The sequence below is a fragment of the Chiloscyllium punctatum genome, chromosome 14 (assembly GCF_047496795.1).
Source record: "Chiloscyllium punctatum isolate Juve2018m chromosome 14, sChiPun1.3, whole genome shotgun sequence".
In the NCBI taxonomy this organism is placed as follows: domain Eukaryota; kingdom Metazoa; phylum Chordata; class Chondrichthyes; order Orectolobiformes; family Hemiscylliidae; genus Chiloscyllium; species Chiloscyllium punctatum.
The window spans coordinates 14,986,500-15,006,894 of NC_092752.1; the positions used below are offsets into that span (position 1 = coordinate 14,986,500).

At 42.1% G+C, this 20,395-nt stretch overlaps 1 protein-coding gene across 3 annotated transcripts in view; it reads left to right on the forward strand.

Annotated features, from left to right (window-relative positions):
* The window catches only part of nrg1 (neuregulin 1), an 828,914-nt gene that overhangs the window by 652,475 nt on the left and 156,044 nt on the right, over positions 1-20,395 (forward strand). For all 3 annotated transcript variants that reach the window (XM_072583931.1, XM_072583930.1, XM_072583929.1), the window contains 2 exons: positions 7,314-7,494; positions 17,432-17,550. In XM_072583931.1, coding sequence (XP_072440032.1) covers positions 7,314-7,494; positions 17,432-17,550 — 300 coding nt within the window. The remainder of the gene's footprint in view (positions 1-7,313; positions 7,495-17,431; positions 17,551-20,395) is intronic.

Sequence of the window (20,395 nt, forward strand, 5' to 3'; positions counted from 1 at the left end):
TGAAGGATAACAGTTGGCCAGGGCAAGAGGAAAATATTCATAGTTCTGTTTACATAGTCCAGTAGGATTTTTAAACAGGTTATGTGGGCTTTAATGCTGCATCATCAAGATGACACCTCTGACCATGCAGCACTCTCCATTAGTCTCTCTCTCTTCCCCCACCATCCCCCCCCCGCAACCTCTCTCTCTCTTTCTCTCTCTCTCTGTCCCAACATAGTGAAACTGGATTATGTGCTCATCAAGTCCTGATGTTGTGACCTTCGAAGAGGGCAAGAGTGTTATCAATTGGACCATGACTGTTGTGTCAGAACTTAAGGAGCCCAGAGCAACATTGTGATGATGGCAGGGAGCTGCTCCTCACCTGATATTAAAAAGCAGCATGTGAGAGGAGTTAGTTCATTCTCAGCTTTGTTAGTGAGTCAACTGCTGAAACTTCAAGTGGAGTGTGGAGTAAAATGATTAACATTAGACAGAATAGCTAATAGTATCAGTACAGTAACAGTAAGATCAGAGTATGGTATAACTGCCATTGCCACATATTACAGTATTAAGAATTGCAATACAATAAACAGTGTTCTTAAGAAGCAAGCCTTAAGACATTTCTTGACCTTGTTTTATCCTTGGTTAGTTTTCTGGGACTCAAGCCCATAACTGTGGGAATAATAAAACAAGAATAACAACACTTGAAGAACTGTGACTCAGCTTTCTTGAGCACTTCTTCAATTGAGATTGACCACAGCAAATTTATTGCGGTGATTAGTTCTCTTTCTGGAGTACAGTTGAACTCTTGTGCAGTGGACCAACCTTGAGATGCCAGGAATCATATCCTACCAATGTCTTTCCTTCCATTTATTTGTCTGTCTATGGGGCCCTTCCTCTTGTTTACACTGAGAGCAAACTGTTTGTTTACACAAAGGCTAGAGTGGAAATTTGCTCAATTATCTCTGGTACAATCACTTTAATTATAATTTAATTCTCATTTGAAATTCTGACAAAAAAGAAGTGAATGCTAATGATTTGCCACTCAGCCCAAGCTATTGCAATTTCAGAAGTGACCCTTTGCTCAGGCAATTTTTTTTCCTAATTTCCCTGGGCTATTATGTGTATTAAGGTTTGCATGCAAATACAACTCTGACTCCAACATGGTTTCCACGCTCACTTAATTTTGCACATCTAATTCATGTGGAGATTCATGGCCACACAGTCTGCCTTCATAAACGCACTAGTTTACTGACCATCTTAACTTCCCTCAGTTCTATGAAGGCAGCTTGTTGAGGACTCTGTTTAAGGCCATAAGAAATAGCTACAGGACTATTTCATACAGCGCTGTGGCTCTTTGACCATTCAATAAGAGCATAGGTGACCTTTCTTTCAAATGCAGTTTCCTGCTCTATTCCCTAATTAATTGATGCCTGTATTACCCAAAAGTATATTAGTAATTGGTTCATGGAGGTCCACAGCATAGAAAAGGGCCCTTCAATTCTGCACTAGACAAAAACAGCAACCTAACTACTCTGATTCCATTTTCTAGCACTTCACCCAATGCTTTGGATGCATTGGCATTGCAAATGCACATCTAAATACTTCTTCAATGTTATGAGGGTTGTTGTCTCTATGAGCTTTACAGACAGTGAGTAATGTCATCAGTCTTGACTATCTTCAGTGACTGAATTGTCTGAGACAGGGAATTCAAAAAACTTTATAACCCGCCAAATGAAGAGATTTCTCCATATCCCAGTCTTAAATGCTAAATTATTCCGAAACCATAGTCTTGATTATTGACTGGGGTGAGCTTTGGTGAGATTGTAAGGGGCAAGGTTTCAGTGGATACTAGCATTCTGTGGAGTTAACAATATGTTTACATTTTTGGAATGACATTTTTCCTGGATGTCCCTAATTCTAATTGTCCCTTAATCCAAGCACTCTACCCAAAGGAAACTGTCGCTTAGCATATATCCTTGAAAAATTCTATTTGTTTCTATGAGATTACTTCTCATTCTTTTGCATTCCAATGAAGACAGCCTATCTCCTTAATCTGTCTTTATAGGACATCTCTGGAAGTAATCTTCTGAACCGTGATTGCATCCCTTTAAGGAGGTGAAAAATGTGTTGCTGGAAAAGCACAGCAGGTCAGGCAGCATCAAAGGAGCAGGAGAATCAACGTTTCGGGCATAAGCCCTTCTTCAGGAATGAGGAGGGTGTGCCAAGCAGGCTAAGATAATAGGTAGTGAGGAGGGACTTGGGGGAGGGGCGTTGGGAATGCGATAGGTGGAAGGAGGTTAAGGTGAGGGTGATAGGCTGGAGAGGGGGTGGGGGCGGAGAGGTCGGGAAGAAGATTGCAGGTCAAGAAGGCGGTGCTGAGTCTGAGGGTTGGGACTGAGAAAAGGTGGGGGGAGGGGAAATGAGGAAGCTGGAGAAATCTGCATTCATCCCTTGTGGTTGGAGGGTTCCTAAGCGGAAGATGAGACGCTCTTCCTCAGGCGTCGTGTTGCTATGGTCTAGCGATGGAGGAGGCCAAGGACCTGCATGTCCTTGGTGGAGTGGGAGGGGGAGTTAAAGTGTTCAGCCACGGGGCGGTTGGGTTGGTTGGTGCGGGTGTCCCAGAGGTGTTCTCTGAAACGTCCCAGAGGTGTTCTCTGAAACGTTCCTCCCCCAACCCCCTCATCTTAACCTCCTTCCACCTATCGCATTCCCAACGCCCCTCCCCCAAGTCCCTCATCCCTACCTTTTATCTTAGCCTGCTTGGCACACCCTCCTCATTCCTGAAGAAGGGCTTATGCCCAAAACGTCGATTCTCCTGTTCCTTGGATGCTGCCTGACCTGCTGCGCTTTTCCAGCAACGCATTTTTCAGCTGCATCCCTTTAAGTATATTCTACCTTTCATAAAGCACCAAAACTCTATGCAATGCATGAATGTAAATCACATTGATTTGACTTTAGTGGGATGGACCCTGCATGGGTAATATACACAGGCAGCTGATCACAACCCTGATGTGTATTCCCCTCCCACTTCACCCTCCCTCAAGACCATAAGTTATAGACCATTCAACCCATCGAGTCTACTCCACTATTCAATCGCAGGGTTTCTCAATCCCGCTCTCCTGCCTTCTCCCTATAATATTTGATCCCCTTGCTAATCCAGAATCTATCTATTTCTGTCTTGAATACACTCAATGACTTGACCTCCACAGTCTTCTGTGGCAATGAGTCCCACAGATTCGCTACCTTCCGGTCAAAGAAATTCCCCCTCCTCTCAGATCTAAAGGGTCAAACCGTCACCCTAAGGCCGTGCCCTCAGATCCTAGTCAAAACACCTTCTCCACGTCTACTTCATCCAGTACCTGTCACTGTGCTGTAAATTTCAAACAGATTCCCCCTTCATCCTTCTAAACTCCATCAAGTGGAGACTCAAAAGTCTTCAACCACTCCTGTCAACCAAACTGTCAAAGGTGAATTCCACCTCCTATGTGTAACTGCACACCAGTGATCGTGTCGATAACCTTTTATTCACTCATAGGACCGTGAGGGTCACTGGGCCAGCATTGGTTGTCCTTCCCAAATTGCTCTGAAGGAGGTGAGCTTTGGGGGTCACCTTAAACCACTACAGACCTAGCCGTGAGGATTTCCAATCTTTTCCCTATAAAGTTCTCCACACGGTAACAAACAAATCCTCATCTTTGTTTTTGACAGATGTGCCATCTCAGTTTTACACAGCAAGAGCCAAAGCAGTAAGTCTCTGCTCGAATTATTTTCACCGAATTAATTAGAGACTCTCTGCCTTTCTGTTAAGGTGTTCATGTTTTTCCATACAGCTATTCCTCCATGTGATAGTGGCTGGCTAATCTGCATTAACTAAGTTAGCTAACGGTTAAACATTTGCCCAGAAAGGCTACATTATTCATAGTTAAACAGGATTGTGGGATCGTCTGCAGGCTGACAAAGGCTTTGACTTAAGGTTTCGTCTGAAATGCATTTTGCCTGACAGCACTGCACCACTGCATCAGATGAGAATCAAATCTTAAAGCAGGGGGAGTGGAATCAGCAAGCTTCAGAATCGTAGACAAGAGATCCATCAATGAGCTCCAGCTATCACCTTCCGAAATGACGAAAACAATGACATTTCGATGCAACGTACATTGCTGTTTTTACTCATTCGTGCAGGGGAGTGAGAAAATGGTGTTTTACTAATTGAAACACTTTAAAAATCACATGGGATCATTCCAAAATTGATCCCATATCTGAACGATAGTATCTTTAAGATTACACCACCGCCTCTCTGCTCCACTGTACAGTAAGTTTGGATTCAGGTCCCTGATGTAGTACAGCGTTGTGTGAAGATCAAACACTCCCAGACAGGAACAAAAGCAAAATGGAGGCTCAGGATCACACATCTGTGGGGTGCTTCCCTACATGAGAAAGGAGTTCCTATTTCTACAATGATGCCTGGGGAAGGAGTGAAAGGTGCCACCCCCAGATCTTCTCTCTGAAAAACAACTTAAAATATGTAGAGAAAATAACTCACAGAATGGCAAGCAAAATCCTTAGATCAGTGATACAATTCATTCATGGGATGAGGGCATCCCTGGTTAGGCTAGAATTTATTGCCCATTCCTAATTGCCCAGAGGGAAGTTAAGAGTCAACCACATTGCTGTGGGTCTGGAATCAAATGTCGGACAAACCAGTAAGGATGGCAGTTTCCCTCCCTGAACCAGATGGTTTTTTCTGATAATTGATCATTGATTCCTGATCATCATTAGGCTTTTAATTCCAGTTTTTTTAAAATTGAATTTAAATTCCACCATCTACCATGGCAGGTCTCAAACCCAGGTCCTCAGGACAATGCCTCAGTCTCGGGATTAATAGCCCAGTGACAATACCATGAGGTCATCACTTCCCTAGCATTCTTGCCTATTGATTTCAACCCAGAAAACTTGAATCTAACAACAGCAACTTGCTTTTGTATAGTTTTCTAAGAGGGACTAACTACCTTTTAAGGTTCTTCACTTGGACATTATTGAATAAAATTTGACACCAAATCAAATAAGGTAATATTCGGATAGGTGACCAAAAGCTTGGTCCAAAAGGAGGGCCTTGAAAATAGAGAGAGAAAGGGAAGGAAAGGTTAGGGAATGTCCTAACTTGGGTTTTATGCAGCTAAAGGAATTGCCACTAAAGTGGCAGGTTTGTGTTGTGCAAGGGGGCAGAATGGGAGCAACATGGAGATCTGGGAGCATTGCAGAGTGAGGAAAGATTTCGGAGATGGGGTGGGGTGAGGCTGTGTAGAACCTTGAAAACAACAATGAGAACATCAAACATTGTATAGAAGCCTTTGACAGAGACAGAAACTGCAGTTGAACCAGGTTGGGAGTTTATGCATTGATATCCCACTGCGTAATTTCAGGTCCTCATTGCTAATTCGCCCTCATTACTGAAATGGTGCTGTTGGGCCTCAGCCATTTTGAATGCTTTCCAAGATATTTGTTTTTATTCTAAAAAGAAAAGCTTTTATTTGAACATTTTCAAGATAATTGAATTTAAATGAGCATAACACTTCAGTGCTGTGTATTTGAACTGTTTGTTAATTAGGAGTGTGGGGGTTATTATTGTGCAGATGTTGCGGGAGCTCACGGCAGATGGACCAGTGACGACTATAATGAGGACGATGCATATAATTGGCTTCCAGGTGTCTTTGTAATTAAAGCAATTAATGAAAGTTGTGCTTTGGCTATTGAAAGGCTCTAAATATTGACTTCATAAGAACTTAAATGTTTCAGTCAGTTTGCTCCCAACAATAAGTGCTTATGGATCACTTTGTATGCAGCATGCAAAATATGTTCTCTCTGTCTGTCTGAATTCAACTGATAAGTGTACATGTAATTCAAAAAGAGCTGCAGCCTGAAGTAGAATTGTGGAGAACATACAGCACAGAAACAGGCCATTCGGCCCAACTGTTGTGTGGGGATAATGTTCCTGACAGATCTCCTCCCAGCTGTTTTCATGTCTTCTTATGAACATATCTTCCTATTCCTTTCTCCCTTGTATGTTTATTGAGCTTCTCCTTAATTACATCTGTACTATTCACCACAAATACACCTTGTGGTTGCAAATTACATGTTCTAAGTACTCTCTTAAACAGAAGCTTGCCCTGAATTCATAATTGGATTGATTAGTCACTATCTTACATTTTATGGCCCCTAGTTTTGAGCTCTGCTACAAGTGGATACATCTATCATGGTTTTACACTTATCATAATCACTATAACATTCTTTTATTATCATTCATCTTTATATTTCCAAAAGTGCTCTTCCTTTGCTCAGTTTTATTAAATTAATGATTTCTTCTTTGAAAGTCCAATTGTTAATGGGGATTAATGCAATGGGCAATGTTGGCTTGTTCAATGTGGTCTTAAAGATAAGCCGTAGTTGCAACATTCACTGTGGTTCCTGGAAACTCCCTTGGGTGTTTAAATACCTTAAGACAACAGCTTCTAGTCTTATCTCTTGATATTGTTTAATGTATAATATCTTTTGTCAATTTTGACTTCATTTGGGTAGTTGTGGATAAGGGGAGCCTGGCTTCCTGCTCCATAACTCTGTTCAATGAAGTCAATAGAGAAAATCAGATCTGGTTTAGGGATGGCACGGTGGCTCAGTGGTTAGCACTGCTGCTTCATAGTGCTAGGGACCCAGGTTCAATTCCAGCCTAGGGTAACTGTCTGTGTGGGATTTGCACATTCTCCCCATGTCTGCATGGGGGTTTCCTCCGGTTTCCTCCCACAATCCAAAGATGTGCAGGTTAGGTGAATTGGCTATGCTAAATTGCCCATCGTGTTCAGAGATGCATAGATTTGGTGCATTAGTCAGGAGAAATCTGGAATAATAGGGTAGGGGAATGGGTCTGGGTGGGATACGCCTCAGGGGTTCAGTGTGGACTTGTTGGGCCAAATGGCCTGTTTGCACACTGTAGGGATTCTATGATGATTTAAAATAGGCAACTGGTTCATAACAGCCACTTCATGCACCAGCTACAACTCCAAAGGCAAATGCTGACTTTTAAAGTCAATGGAGATGAAATTTCTGTGCTAAACGGACAATTTGCAATGCTTACATGTACAGGTGAAAACCCAGCCCTATGGGTAATAGCATCAGACTTTCAGACAAGAGAGCTTTGTGTTATTGCAGCTAGTTTAGTCTAGTGAACAGGCTTGAGGGACTGAATCCTTTAAAAAGTTCTTATGATAATCATCTTATTTTACTCTTGGGAGACAGCAGTTTAACCAGTAGCCCTTTTTTTTTCTCTTTTTATCTCAAAGCTTCAGCTCCAAAGATAAAACCACTGAAGAGTGATGTGGTGGTGAATGAGGGGAAGAAGCTCGTGTTGAGATGTGAAGCCATTTCAGGTTATCCACAACCAACCTTCAAATGGTATAAAGATGGCAAAGAACTGATCAGTAATAAAAAATCCAAAGAAATCCGGATAAAGAGAAAGAAAAGGTATGTCCAGTTCCGAATGTGGTATCTTTTTGCGATTACTGTTGACTGGCAGGAGATTTCATAAGATGCATCCTTTGGTCAAAGTGACAGTGTCTTCATCCTATTTATTGTTAAACTGGTCTTCCTTTATTTGATTATCAGTGCACCCTGCGGTACTGTCCCTCTCCTGGGTAAAGCGCTTAGCATCCTGGATCGGTAATCAGGTCATGATTCATATTCCAAGTTGCCTTACCAGACAAAATAGCTCTGGTAACTTGTGATCTAACACATTAAAGGCTTGAAATGAAAATCAAACTGTCCACTTTTCTAATCACATCCTGAATGATGGGTGAATCCAGTCCACCTCTACATCCCACTCTTGATAGCTGGGGATGAGTAATAAATGTGGCCCCTGCTGGTGTTGTTCACGTCTGGAGAACAAATAAAATGTCTCACTTGTCTGACGTTGTTGGAAAAATTGTGTCACTCAACTCTGCTTCCACAACCTGGATGATAGTTGCTGTTTAAGAGAGGATCAGTCTGTTTGATGCTTCTAAATGTCTCTTTACTCACTTCCAGCTATCAGGAGCTTATGGCCTTGCATGCGTTTATATGTTTCATTCCCACAGTTAGAGCTGAATGCATCTACTGTTATTTTGATTGATACCTTCTTAAGAATATCTGTAATATACCCTTTTAATGAGTGAGAGCTCTGAAACATAATGTCATCTGCTTCATCTCCAAGTGCCCCTGTTCAGTAGAGTTTAGGAGCCGGGATATTTTCCAGACCTCTTTTATCTATCTTCTTGTGGGATGTAGACATCACAGGCTGGGCCAGCATTTATTGCCCATCCCAGCTGCCCTTAAGAAGATGGTGGTGAGCTGCCTTCTGGAACCGTTGCAGTCCATGTGCTGTAGATAAACCCACAATGCCCTTCGAGAAGGCTACTGAGCCACTGTGTCACCCCTAGCATGTCAAAAGAACTGAAGATTTGGCATCAATATGACATCTATTGGATTTGATTTCAAAATTGGGTGGGCAATAATACAAATGGTCAGTCTGGTTCTGTCAGATTCTCACTAAGTTTCCCTCCTCATCTCCAAACACCATCCCAATCTGCCTCGTTACTTTTCCTTTGGCTCGTCCTCCTTCACCACTTGGCCTTTTCTGGCTGGGAAGAGCAGGGGTGATAATGAGTGGCAGGTGGCAGAATTGTGGCTGGGTTGTGGGGAGACCAACATCTAGATGAGGGTGAATATAGACAATGTCAATAAACGATGCCAGCAACCTCCAATAATTCTCTGTGCCCTGTCAAACTGATTTAACCTCTTATTTACAAAGCCCTCCATTCTTTCATATCTCACAATGCATGGGGAGATTAAAACCTTAGTCAGAGAGAGGGAGAGACTTTGAAAAAGCTTTTATGTAGGGACAGAGACAGTTGGGGAGGGAATCCCACAATCTACGGTTGGGATGGTAGAAGACACAGCTGCCTATGTTGGGGAAAAGAGTGGGAGAGACAGAAAGCAACAATGGGAAAATGGAACAGTTATATGGCAAGTATAGAACTTGGAAGGGATGAGACCAGATAAGGATTAAATATGAAAATTTGAAAATTGAAGCCATGGTAGACTGAGAGCTCAGATCATTTAATAGAGGGTGATGGGTAATAGGGTATGGACAGTTGCATTTTGGATGGACTCAGACTGGGACTGCAGTGAAATATTCTGGATAGAATCAGATGAATGAGCAAAAATGGACAGAGACAGGTAGGTCAAGAAGAAACCAAATAGAAGACAGTTGAGAAGTTATTTCAAAAAGGGAATAAAGTTTCACTGTTTGTTATCTGACCTTCAAGATTAAGTTAATGGCTTAAACTCATGAAGGCCTAATATGTGCTCATAAGAGAGAACTTTATGTAATAATAGTGTTACAGTTCCATTATCTTTTCTATTTGAGAATGGTGCATGATGGAGTTAAACAGCTATTGATTTGCAGTGAAGGACTGGCAGTACCCATCACTATTCTGTTCTCTTACATTGAATTACAGGAAAAATCACTGCCTTATAAAAAGTCATTAATATTAACATGCATTTTTTAAAAAACTTTGGCTTGTTATTGATTTTGGAATGTGTTTGCTCAAACAGCGAATGCTGATATCATCTTTGCAGGAGTAACGTGGGAGGGATAGCTGTGAGACATTTCTCATCTTAACAAGTTCTGCAGCTAAATTAATCTAAGGAGTTTAGTGCCGAGGTTGAGAAACTTCACTTACAAGGATCTGTTGGTAAAGCTAGGGCTTTTCTGGTGGTGTGTTAGTGTCGCTATCTGTGGTCCAGAAGATCCAAGTTCAAGTCCTACTCGCCCTAGACATAACATGCCTGAATAGGTTGATTAAAAATAGGGCCTTATTGTGCATTGTGACTTTGAGGGCAATGATGGCATAGTGGTATTGTTACTAGGCTAATGATCCAGAGGCCCAGCCTAATGCTCTGGGGGTATGGGTTCATATCTCACCGTGGCAGATGGTGGAATTTATAGAACATTGAATATTACAATGCAATACAGGCCCTTTGGCCCTTGATGTTGTGCCGACCTAATCCGAAGCCCATCTAACCTACACTAATCCATTGTCGTCCATATGCCTATCCAATGACCATTTAAATGCACTTAAAGTTGAGGAAAAAGGGTCTCCCTATCTAACCCTCTGATTATCTTAAATGTCTCAATTAAGTTACCTCTCAACCTTCTTCTCTCAGACGAAAGCAGCCTCAAGTCCCTCAGCCTTTCCTCATAAGACCTTCCTGCCATACCAGGCAACATCCTAGTAAATCTCCTCTGAACCCTTTCTAATGCTTCCACATCCTTTCTATAATGCAGTGACTAGAACTGTATGCAATACTCCAAGTGCGGCCACACCAGAGTTTTGTACAGCTGCAGCATGACCTCATGGTTCTGAAACTCAGTCCTTATACCAATAAAAGCTAACACACCTTATGCCTTCTTAACAACCCTATCAACCTGGGTGGCAACTTTCAGGGACCTATGAACATGGACACCGAGATCTCTCTGCTCATCTACACTACCAAGAATCTTATCATTAGTCCAGTACTCTGCATTCCTGCTACTCCTTCCAAAGTAAATCGCCTCACACTTTTCTGCATTAAACTCCATTTGCCACCTCTCAGCCCAGCTCTGCAGCTTATCTATGTCTTTCTGTAACCTATAACATCCTTCATCACTATCCACAACTCTACCAACCTTGTTGTATGCAAATTTACTACCCATCCTCCTATGCCCTCATTCAGGTAATTTATTAGAATGACAAACAGCAGTGGTACACTAGTAACTGAACTCCAGAATGAGTATTTTCCTTCAACCTTTGTCTTCTTTCAGTTAGCCAATTTCTGATCCAAAATACTTAATCACCTTCAGTTTCATGCCTCTGTATTTTCTGCAATAGCCTACAGAGGGGAACCTTATCAAATGCTTTACTGAAATCTATATACACCACACCAACGGGTTTACCCTCATCCACTTGTTTGGTCACCTTCTCAAAGAAGTCAATAAGGCTTGTGAGGCATGACCTACCCTTCACAAAACCATGTTGGCTATCCCTAATCAACTTATTCATCTCTAGATGATTATAAATTCTATCTCATATTACCCTTTCCAACACTTTACCCACAACCAACATAAGGCTCACTGGTCTATAATTACCAGGGTTGTCTCTACTCCCCTTCTCAAATAAGGGAACAACATTTGTTATCCTCCAGTCTTCTGGCACTATTCCTATCAACAATGACGACATAAAGAACAAAGCCAAAGACTCAGTCATCTCATCCCTAGCTTCCCAGAGAATTATAGGATGAATCCCATCCAGCCCAGGGGACTTATCTATCTTTACACTTTCCAGAATTGCTCACACCTCCACCTCGTGAACCTCAATCCCATCTAGTCTAGTAGCCTGTATCTTAATATTCTCCTCAACCGCATTTTTCTAGTGTGAGTACTGATGAAAAGTATTCATTTAACACTTCCCCTATCTCCCCAGACTCCATGGTCAACTTCCCACTACTATCAATGATTGGGCCTAATCTTACTCTTTTCTTTAATTTCTTAATCTTTTATTCCGGATATTCCCATGGAAAGCCTTAAGATTTTCCTTGATCCTATCCGCCAACGACTTCTCCTGTCCCCTCCTGACTCTTCTTAGTTCTCTCTTTAGATCTTTCCTGGCTAACTTTAACTCTCAAGCACCCTAACTGAGACATCACATCTCATCCTAACATAAGCCGTCTTCTTCCTTTTGACAAGAGATTCAACTTCCTTAGTAAACCGCAGCCCAGTTCCTCCCTGCCTGGCCAGTACTTACTGATCAAGGATCCGTAGTAGCTGTAGCTTGAACAAGCTCCACATTTCAATTGTGCCCATCCCCTGCAGTTTCCTTCCCCATCCTATGCATCCTAAATCTTACCTAATTGCATCACAATTGCCTTTCCCCCAGCTATATCTCTTGCCCTGTGGTATATACCTATCCCTTTCCATCACTAAACATAACTGAATTGTGGTCACTATCACCAAAATGCTCACCTACCTCCAAATCTAACACCTGGCCGGGTTCATTCCCCGTTACCAAATCTAATGTGGCCTCACCCCTTGTTGGCCTGTCTACATACAGTGTCAGGAAAACCTCCTGCACACATTGGACAAAACCTGACCCATCTAAAGTACTTGAACTATAGTATTCCCAGTCAATATTTGGAAAGTTAAAGTCCCCATAACAACTAACCCTGTCACTCTCGCTCCTATCAAGGATCATCTTTGTTATCCTATCCTCTACATCTCTGGAGCTATTTGGAGGTCTATAGAAAACTCTAAACAGGGTGACCTTTCCTTTCCTGCTTCTAATCTCAACCCATGCTACCTCAGTAGACGAGTCCTCAAATGTCCTTTCTATCACCGTAATACTGTCCTTGACTAACAATGCCACACCCCTCCACCCCCACCTTTTTAATATTTTCTGTTCTTACTGAAACATCTAAATCCCAGAACTTGCAATAACCATTCCTGTCCCTGCTCTACCCATGTCTCCGAAATAGCCATAACATCGAAATCCCAGGTACCAACCCATGCTGCAAGTTCACCCCTGCTGCAATTTAAAGAAGAGTATTGTGGCTCTCTAATGCTGGTTTTGAGCCTACCTACTCCAGAGACGTCTCACAACATGCCTGAATGGGTAAATTAAGAACAACTAAATTGGAAAAGCACGGAGCAGGAGAAATAGTTGAGGAGAGTCTGTTGACATTGGCAGAAAGGTCAAGACTGGAGGATTTAAGATGATTTGGCAGAAGGTAATGTAAAAATGTTTTTATGTTGTGACTTGTTTGAGGATCTGGAATGCACTGCCTGAGAGCATGGTTGGGGTAGATTCAATCATGCCTTTTAAAAGGGAATTTAATGATTATCTGAAGAGGGGGGAGAAAGATTCATGGCTTAAAAAAAATAGGGGTGTGAGACCAACTATGTAACTCTTACTGAGACCCAGCACAGAGATGCAGGGCTGAATGGCTGTCTGCTATGCTGTCACCATTTTATGACTTGATCGTGCGAGTAAATTGAGAAATCTGAGTTCAATGGGTGTTGCATACAGTTCCAAGTTTCTTTCTTGAAATGTTATGCTTTCATGTCCCTCTCATATTTACTCAAATAGCTTTCTTCCATGTGTGATGGAAGTAGTAATGAGGAGTGATGAGATCAGCTTGTGCTTCCCATTCTCAGTCCATCAACAAAGAGGTGAATTGGAGCACCCCTGTCACTTCTTTGGTTGGGATGAGCCAACTTGGCGCAGACATGAATCAAGCCTAGTGCCTGCGGTGAGAATTTAGAAATTGAAACCAAATTTAATCATGCAGTGAAAAAAGTAAGAACAATTTAATATTTCTTATAGTTGATTCCAAAGGATAATGTGAAAAACATGAGACCTGTATTAATATGATGCTTTTCATGACCATAGGATTTCCCAAAGTAATTTATAGCCAACGTAAAATACTTAGGAAGTGTGATTACTGTTGTAATCTGGCAGCCAGGTTGTGCACAGTGAGGTCCTTCACACAACAGTTATATTCAGGTAGTCTGTTATAATGTGTATGTTGAGGGATAAATATTAGCCAGGACATCTGTGAGAACTTCTCTGTTTTTTTATTAATGCCATAGCATCCTTTGTGAGAGGGCAGACAGACCTTGACTTGATGTCTTATCTGAAAGATACCAGCTCCAGGCATGTGGCTGTCCTCAGTACTGTGCTGGAATGTTGAGACTGATCTCAGGAGTGGTTCTCAAGCCCGTAATTTGTTGATTCAGAGGTGACAATCTCCTCCTTTGAATAATTTTAAATGAGAATTTCAATCATTCAAATGTGGACTGACACCCAGAACTTCAAATGGAGTCTGCTTGTGATTTGGACTCCATGTGGGGCAGCACGGTGGCTCAGTGGTTAGCACTGCTGCCTCACAGCATCAGGCTCCCAGGTTTGATTCCAGCCTTGGGTGACTGTGTGGAGTTTGCACATACTCCCCATGTCTGCATGGGTTTCCTTCGGGTGCTCCGGTTTCCTCCCACAGTCCAAAGATGTACAGGTCAGGTGAATTGGTCGTGCTAAACTGCCCATAGTGTTAGGTGCATTAGTCAGAGGGAAATGGGTCTGGATGGGTTACTCTTCGGAGGGTTGGTGTGGACTGGTTGGGCCGAAGGGCCTGTTTCCACTCTGTAGGGAATCTAATCTAATCTAAACAGTAATATTGTATCCCATAACTCACTTTCAGAAACTCCAAGGAGATGGGTCCTATGCGCCAGGTGCTGTTGAAGGAAAGTAATTTAGCTTTGCCACTTGAAGATTTATCTGTGGTTATGGAATGACAGGCCTCTCTACAATTTAGTCTTAGATCAGATACACTCCCACTGAACTCCATTCAGTTCAAATACAATGTGATAGTAATTTGTTGTTGCATTCAGTTCCCCACTCTGTTTGAACACAAATACATACTGTACATCTCTGCCATATACCTTCTAATGAATAACTAACTTGATTTGTTTTCATACTTGGGCTCACGCTAATACCTGTTTTAATAAGTAGCCACCCTGTTGAGTTTGTTGAAAGGTATGTGGAGTGCCACCATGTGCATTATTGTGTGCAGTGGCATACTGATGCTGTGTTTTGACATCAAATGTGCTCATCTTCAGATAAGCAACAGACTGGAACAGATCTCTCCAGATCAAATAGGAATAGAGAATTTGAAGGCTCCCGGCACCACCTAATAAACAGCTTGTGCAAAGTGCCTGCAAGAAGCTTTGGAAGTAAATTTGTTTCCTAAATTTGTGTCAAACATTAAATATCAGTGAGATTCCATCCCCTCCCTGAACATTCCCCACAAGTTTTGAGAATGTATTTCCCCATTATGTCAACTGTTAGTACCAAGTGCACATAAATGATTCACAAAAAGGAATTTTATTAATATTTCATATTACATGCAGCCCCTAATGCGTCTCACAGTAGGGATAAGGACTGTCTTTCTTTATCCTTGAGTTGTTGCACAGTCTGCTGTGCTACTGAGCCGTGGGATGTGACTTTACTTCTGCAATTAGCTAGTATTTATATTTAAATTTTTCACGTATACAGGTGCACACAATATGTGCATGTTCACACGTTCCTCCTCTTTGATGAGTTGGTGGAGGAGGGGACGAAGATGACTACTTGCTACCCACCCACCTGAGAGGGAGAAGGTAAATTGGAAAGCAGGAAAAGCTGAAACACGCTCGAATGCTGAAAGCCAAACAGATTTGGGCTAGAAGCCCTTGCCATCAAACCACTTTATAAAAATGTGGTTGCCACAGAGATTTTTAAAAAAAAGAGAGGCTAGCAATGAGCCAACTTTAGAGAGAGTGTGTAGCAGTGAAAGATGTCAGAGCTGGAGAATTTTCCTATGTTAGCATCAAGTAGATATCCCTCAATTAGACACAGGGCTAGTTGTTTCTGTATACTCTCAAGAAGATTTCCAGCCTAACTCTGAGTATGCCTTCAGAAAGCAGCTTCTCATGATTGCTGCCAATCTTTCCTGGTGTTGGAGATCTTCGTGAGATCTGGGTTGCAAAACTCTAGTATCAATAAAAGCCGCAACATCTTGACACAGAATTAATCCAGCTCTGCTTAAAGGCCGAGAATTAAAGTGAATGGCAAGCTAAGTTTTTAGATGTGAAATGATTTGAATAATTTACTGTTATCAAAGAGGCCCACCGTATCTTAATTGTTTTGGCACTGTAGTACTTATCATTTTTATCCTTGCTGACATTATGGTGTACAGTATACTCCTAACTCCTGCAGAGAAGCCATTCAACTCTCCAGTGCAGGAAGACAGGGCATGTTTGCGATGATACTCAAATGTCTGTACACAGCTTTGGTTTCCTTACTTAAGGAGGGAGGTATACTTAACTCCACTTTTCTCAGCTTGTCTCCATAAACCTCAACTCCCTTGCCAATCAAAAGGCTAAATCATTCAGAGAAGGTTTGTTTGGTTGATTCCTAGGCTGGAGAGGAATCATTATGAGGAACAATTGAGCCCAGACCCATTGGAGTTCAGCAGAATGCGTGGCATTCTTTATTGAAATACGTAAGATTCTGAAGACGCTTGACTGTGCATATGCTGGAAGGATGTGTCGTCCAGTGGGGGAATCTAGAATGAAGAGACGATCTCAAAGTGAGGGGTTTCCTATTTAAGATAGAGTCATACCACATGGAAATCCTCCAGTCCAACTCGTCCACACCGAATATGTTTCCAAACTGGAATAGTTCCATATGCCTGCATTTGGCCCATATCTTACCAAATCTTTCCTATTCATGAACTTATCTAAATATCTTTTTAAATGTTGCGACTGTCCCTGCATAACTGACAGCTCATCCCACACTCTCAATGTAAAAAACAAAGTTGCCCCGCATATCCTTTTTAAATCTTCCATGTCTCACTGTAAAACTATGCCCCCCAATTTTGAACTCCCCTATCTTGGGAAGAAGTCAGGAGTGCGGTTCAGGTCAGGCAACATCCGAGGAGCAGGAGAATCAATGTTTCGGGCATAAGTCCTTCACCAGGAATGAGGCTTGTAGGCTAGGCGTGCTGAGAGATAAATGGGAGGGGATGGGGAGTGGGGTTGGGGGTGGGGGGGAGGGTAGCTGAGAATGTGATAGGTAGATGAAGGTGGGGAGAAGGTGATAGGTCAAAGATCAAGCAGATAGTTGGGGAAGGTAATGGACAGGTCAGGAGGGCGGTACCGAGTTGGAGGCTTGGGACCTGGGTAATGTGAGGGGAGGGGAAATGAGGAAACTGTTGAAATCCACATTGATCCCGTATGGTTGCAGGGTCCCAAGGCAGAATATGAGGCTGAGTCATTGAATATACCCAAGAGGTATGGGCAACAAATGATGGCCTATCCAGCAATGCCCACATCCCAGTATTGAATAGACAAAAAAGTGAAGTTGGACAACTTTTTGATTGATGGGAAGTCGAGGATTATGGGGACAAGCAGAAAAGTGGAATTAAGGCCACATCAGATCAGCTGTGTTTAACTGGAACAGGCTAGAGGGGCCAAATGGTATACTCCTGCTTGCATTTCCGAGGTTCGTATGACAGAGATTTGGTCTCTCAGGGCTTTGAGGGATATGGGGAAAAGGGATTGAAGCTCAAGATCATTGGATGCAGAGGAGAGGCGGCAATGTGAAGAGCTGTCTTCTACACCTCTTGTTTCCGTTCTTATGTTAACATCTAATCTCCAGGAATACCTCTCGCCACTGCAGCATGACCTGGTCACCTCTTCACAACAGGCACTCAGCTCTTCGGGTGTGTATTAGTGTTGCTTTCCTCCTGTTATCTTCCCAGAAGTGAAGTTGACTTTTGCCTCTCTTCACAGGAAGGAATCAGAACTTCTAATAAGGAAAGTGAAGCCATCGCATGCCGGTGAATACATGTGTGAGGCTATCAACCAGCAGGGTGAAGACCGGTCTATTAGCAACATTGCGGTAACACCCGGTAAGAGGGTTTACATTGATTCATGTCAGTGGTGGGTGTATCTATGCTAATTCACAATCACCAGGCTTGTAACTGCTACTTTTGACATTTTCACTTCAACTGGCTGTTTACCCCAAGCTGTCTCAGCATACCAGATGTTCTGTGATAGGGAAAAGTCAATAAGAATGTGACCCCTTTGCAATTGTGTGGAAACAGATAGAAGTGCAGCAAGAGAGAATTTAGATATGGATTGGCCCAATGCCTAACGTACATGCCAGGGTTTATTGAATAGTAACGGCTTATACAATGCAACCTCTTATGCTGGACGTGAGTTATTAGCATTTCTGTTTAGAACAATGAAAGAACATCAAACAAATCAGATGTTTTATGCTTAACTATCTAATATAAATGAGAGTTAAAAGCCAAGCTGCTTTTAGTTTTGCCTAGTGGTGGAAATGTTTTAATGTTGCATTTTGCAGTGCACTGCAGATTGCAGTGATGGATGCTTTTTCGTCTCACTAATCTTCATGATATATCAGCAAGAAATATGGGAGCAAGGGTCTGCTAAACAGACTTTTTCCAAAGCTAGAAATCAGCAATCGATGTTCCATATAGGTGTGGAGTGCCCATCCTGGGATGGTAGGACTTGCATATAAAGAGAGACTGAATTTATTCAGACTATTTACTATACTGTATTGTACTGCGCAGTTATACAGAGCTTTGATGAGACCACACCTGGAGTCTTGCGTGCAGTTTTGGTCTCCTTATCTGAGGATGTTCTAGTTTTAGAGGGAGTGCAACAAAGATTCATCTGACAGATTTGTGTGAATGCAAGACTGAGACACGAAGAGAGATTGGATCAGTTAGGACTGCGTCTACTGGAATTAAGGAGAACGAGGGGTTATTTCATAGACACCTGTAAAATTCTAGACCGGGTAAATGCAGGAATGATGGTCCTGATGACCAAATATTCAGAATTGGAGGTCACAGTCTAAGGACACAAGGTAGGCCAATTAGGGCTGAAATCAGGAGAAGTTTCTTCAACCAGAGAGTGGGGAGGTGGTGGAATTCTCTGCCACAAGAAGTGGTTGAGGCCAAAACGTTGAATGTCTTCAGGAAGGAGTTTGTTATAATTCATTGGGCTAAAGGGGAGAAAGCGTGAACAGGGGCTGAGTTGGATGATCAGCCACAATCATATTGAGTGGTGGAGTACGTCCAAAGGTCTGAATAGCCTACTCCTGCTCCTACCTTCCATGTTCCTAAAGATGATACAATATATTACAAGTTTTGAGCATTGGTACAAAGTAGATACTGATGAGTTGAGAGCCAATTTTTGCCTCCCACTACCAAACGATTTTCTTTATTTTCTGGGAAATGAAAAATCAGCCAATTTGCTATTATCAATTCTTTATTACCACAAAGAACCAGTTTATCACTGCTTACATCTGTGTACAAAGTTAAAAATCACACAACACCAGGTTATAGTCCAACAGGTTTAATTGGAAGCACACTAGCTTTCGGAGCAACACCCCAGTCCAACACCGGCATCTCCAAATCATGACTATATCTGTGTATGTTATCTGTCAGCTACTTTCATTATAATGTCTGGATCCACTATGAGATATTTTCTTTTTAATCAATCTGTCTTGATGTGTATAGTGTACCCGAAGCAGATGGGACTTGAAACCAGGTTTTCTGTTTGTAAAGGATTCATTCACCACTAAGGGGAATAACATATCCTTGCCCCATACACCAATGCTTGAGCTACAGCAGTGTTTATGCCTAGTTACAAGCAGGGGCGATTGTAATAATTGCTACAATACAGGAACACTGGTAAGCATCAATGAACAAGATTGGTCTTTACAATAATCCTGACAGTGTTGTGGTCACCATCTCGGAGACTGGCCAGATTTTTATTGATTTGAACTTGAGCTCCATGGAGAATGGCTGGTCTAGTTGACATTGCCACTCCCACATCCCCCTGAGCAAATGTTTGCTTGAGTTATCTTGTTGGTCCAGTTTAGAAATTTTTAATCAACGTATTCATGCAAGTTATGACATATAAACAAACTGCAGATGCTGTAAATCAGAAACAAAAACTGGAATTGCTGGAAAAGCTCGACAGCTCTGGCAGCATCTGTGGAGAGAAATCAGCGTGAATGTTTCTGGGTTGAGTAACCCTTCCTCAAAACTGCCAGCCCTGCTGAGCTTTTCCAGCAATTTTTGTTTCTGAAGTTATGACGTAAGGCATATACTTTGAACCTGAATCATCTGGGCTGAAGTAACGGACAATACCGTTGTGCCACAAGAACCATCTGTGTCCACTTTTATGATGGGAACTGTCTGTTTGCCACAATGTAACAACACTTTTCCTTAGTGCAGCACTACTAACAGCTAAAGGGTACTTTAACACTGTGACACACACTCTCCGAATGCTTCCATTATAATGTCAGAACGCACATATAAATCAGAGTTTGCGATAGTGATTAAAATGCAGCTATGATGCGCTCCCTGGTCCAGTTGCCCCTGCGAAAGGAAATGGCATTTTAAAAAAGAGATTGACAGCCAATGCAAGCAGTCCGACCTAACTCAACAGGAGGGGAATAGGAGAATGGACTCTTGCATGGACATACAGAACTGGCAAAGATGAGTGACGCTGTATTGTCTTCTTGGTGCTTGCATAGCTTGCCACTCCACAGATATTAATGTAACATCATTGTGCAAAACTGAACAAGTTCATAATTTCTCAACACAAAGCAAATGACCAGAAACATCATACATACAATTAAACATCCTTAAAGCAAATTGCATTCTCCATTGGCCCTATGCTTTTTTTTCAGTATTTATTCATAGAATGTGCATATCT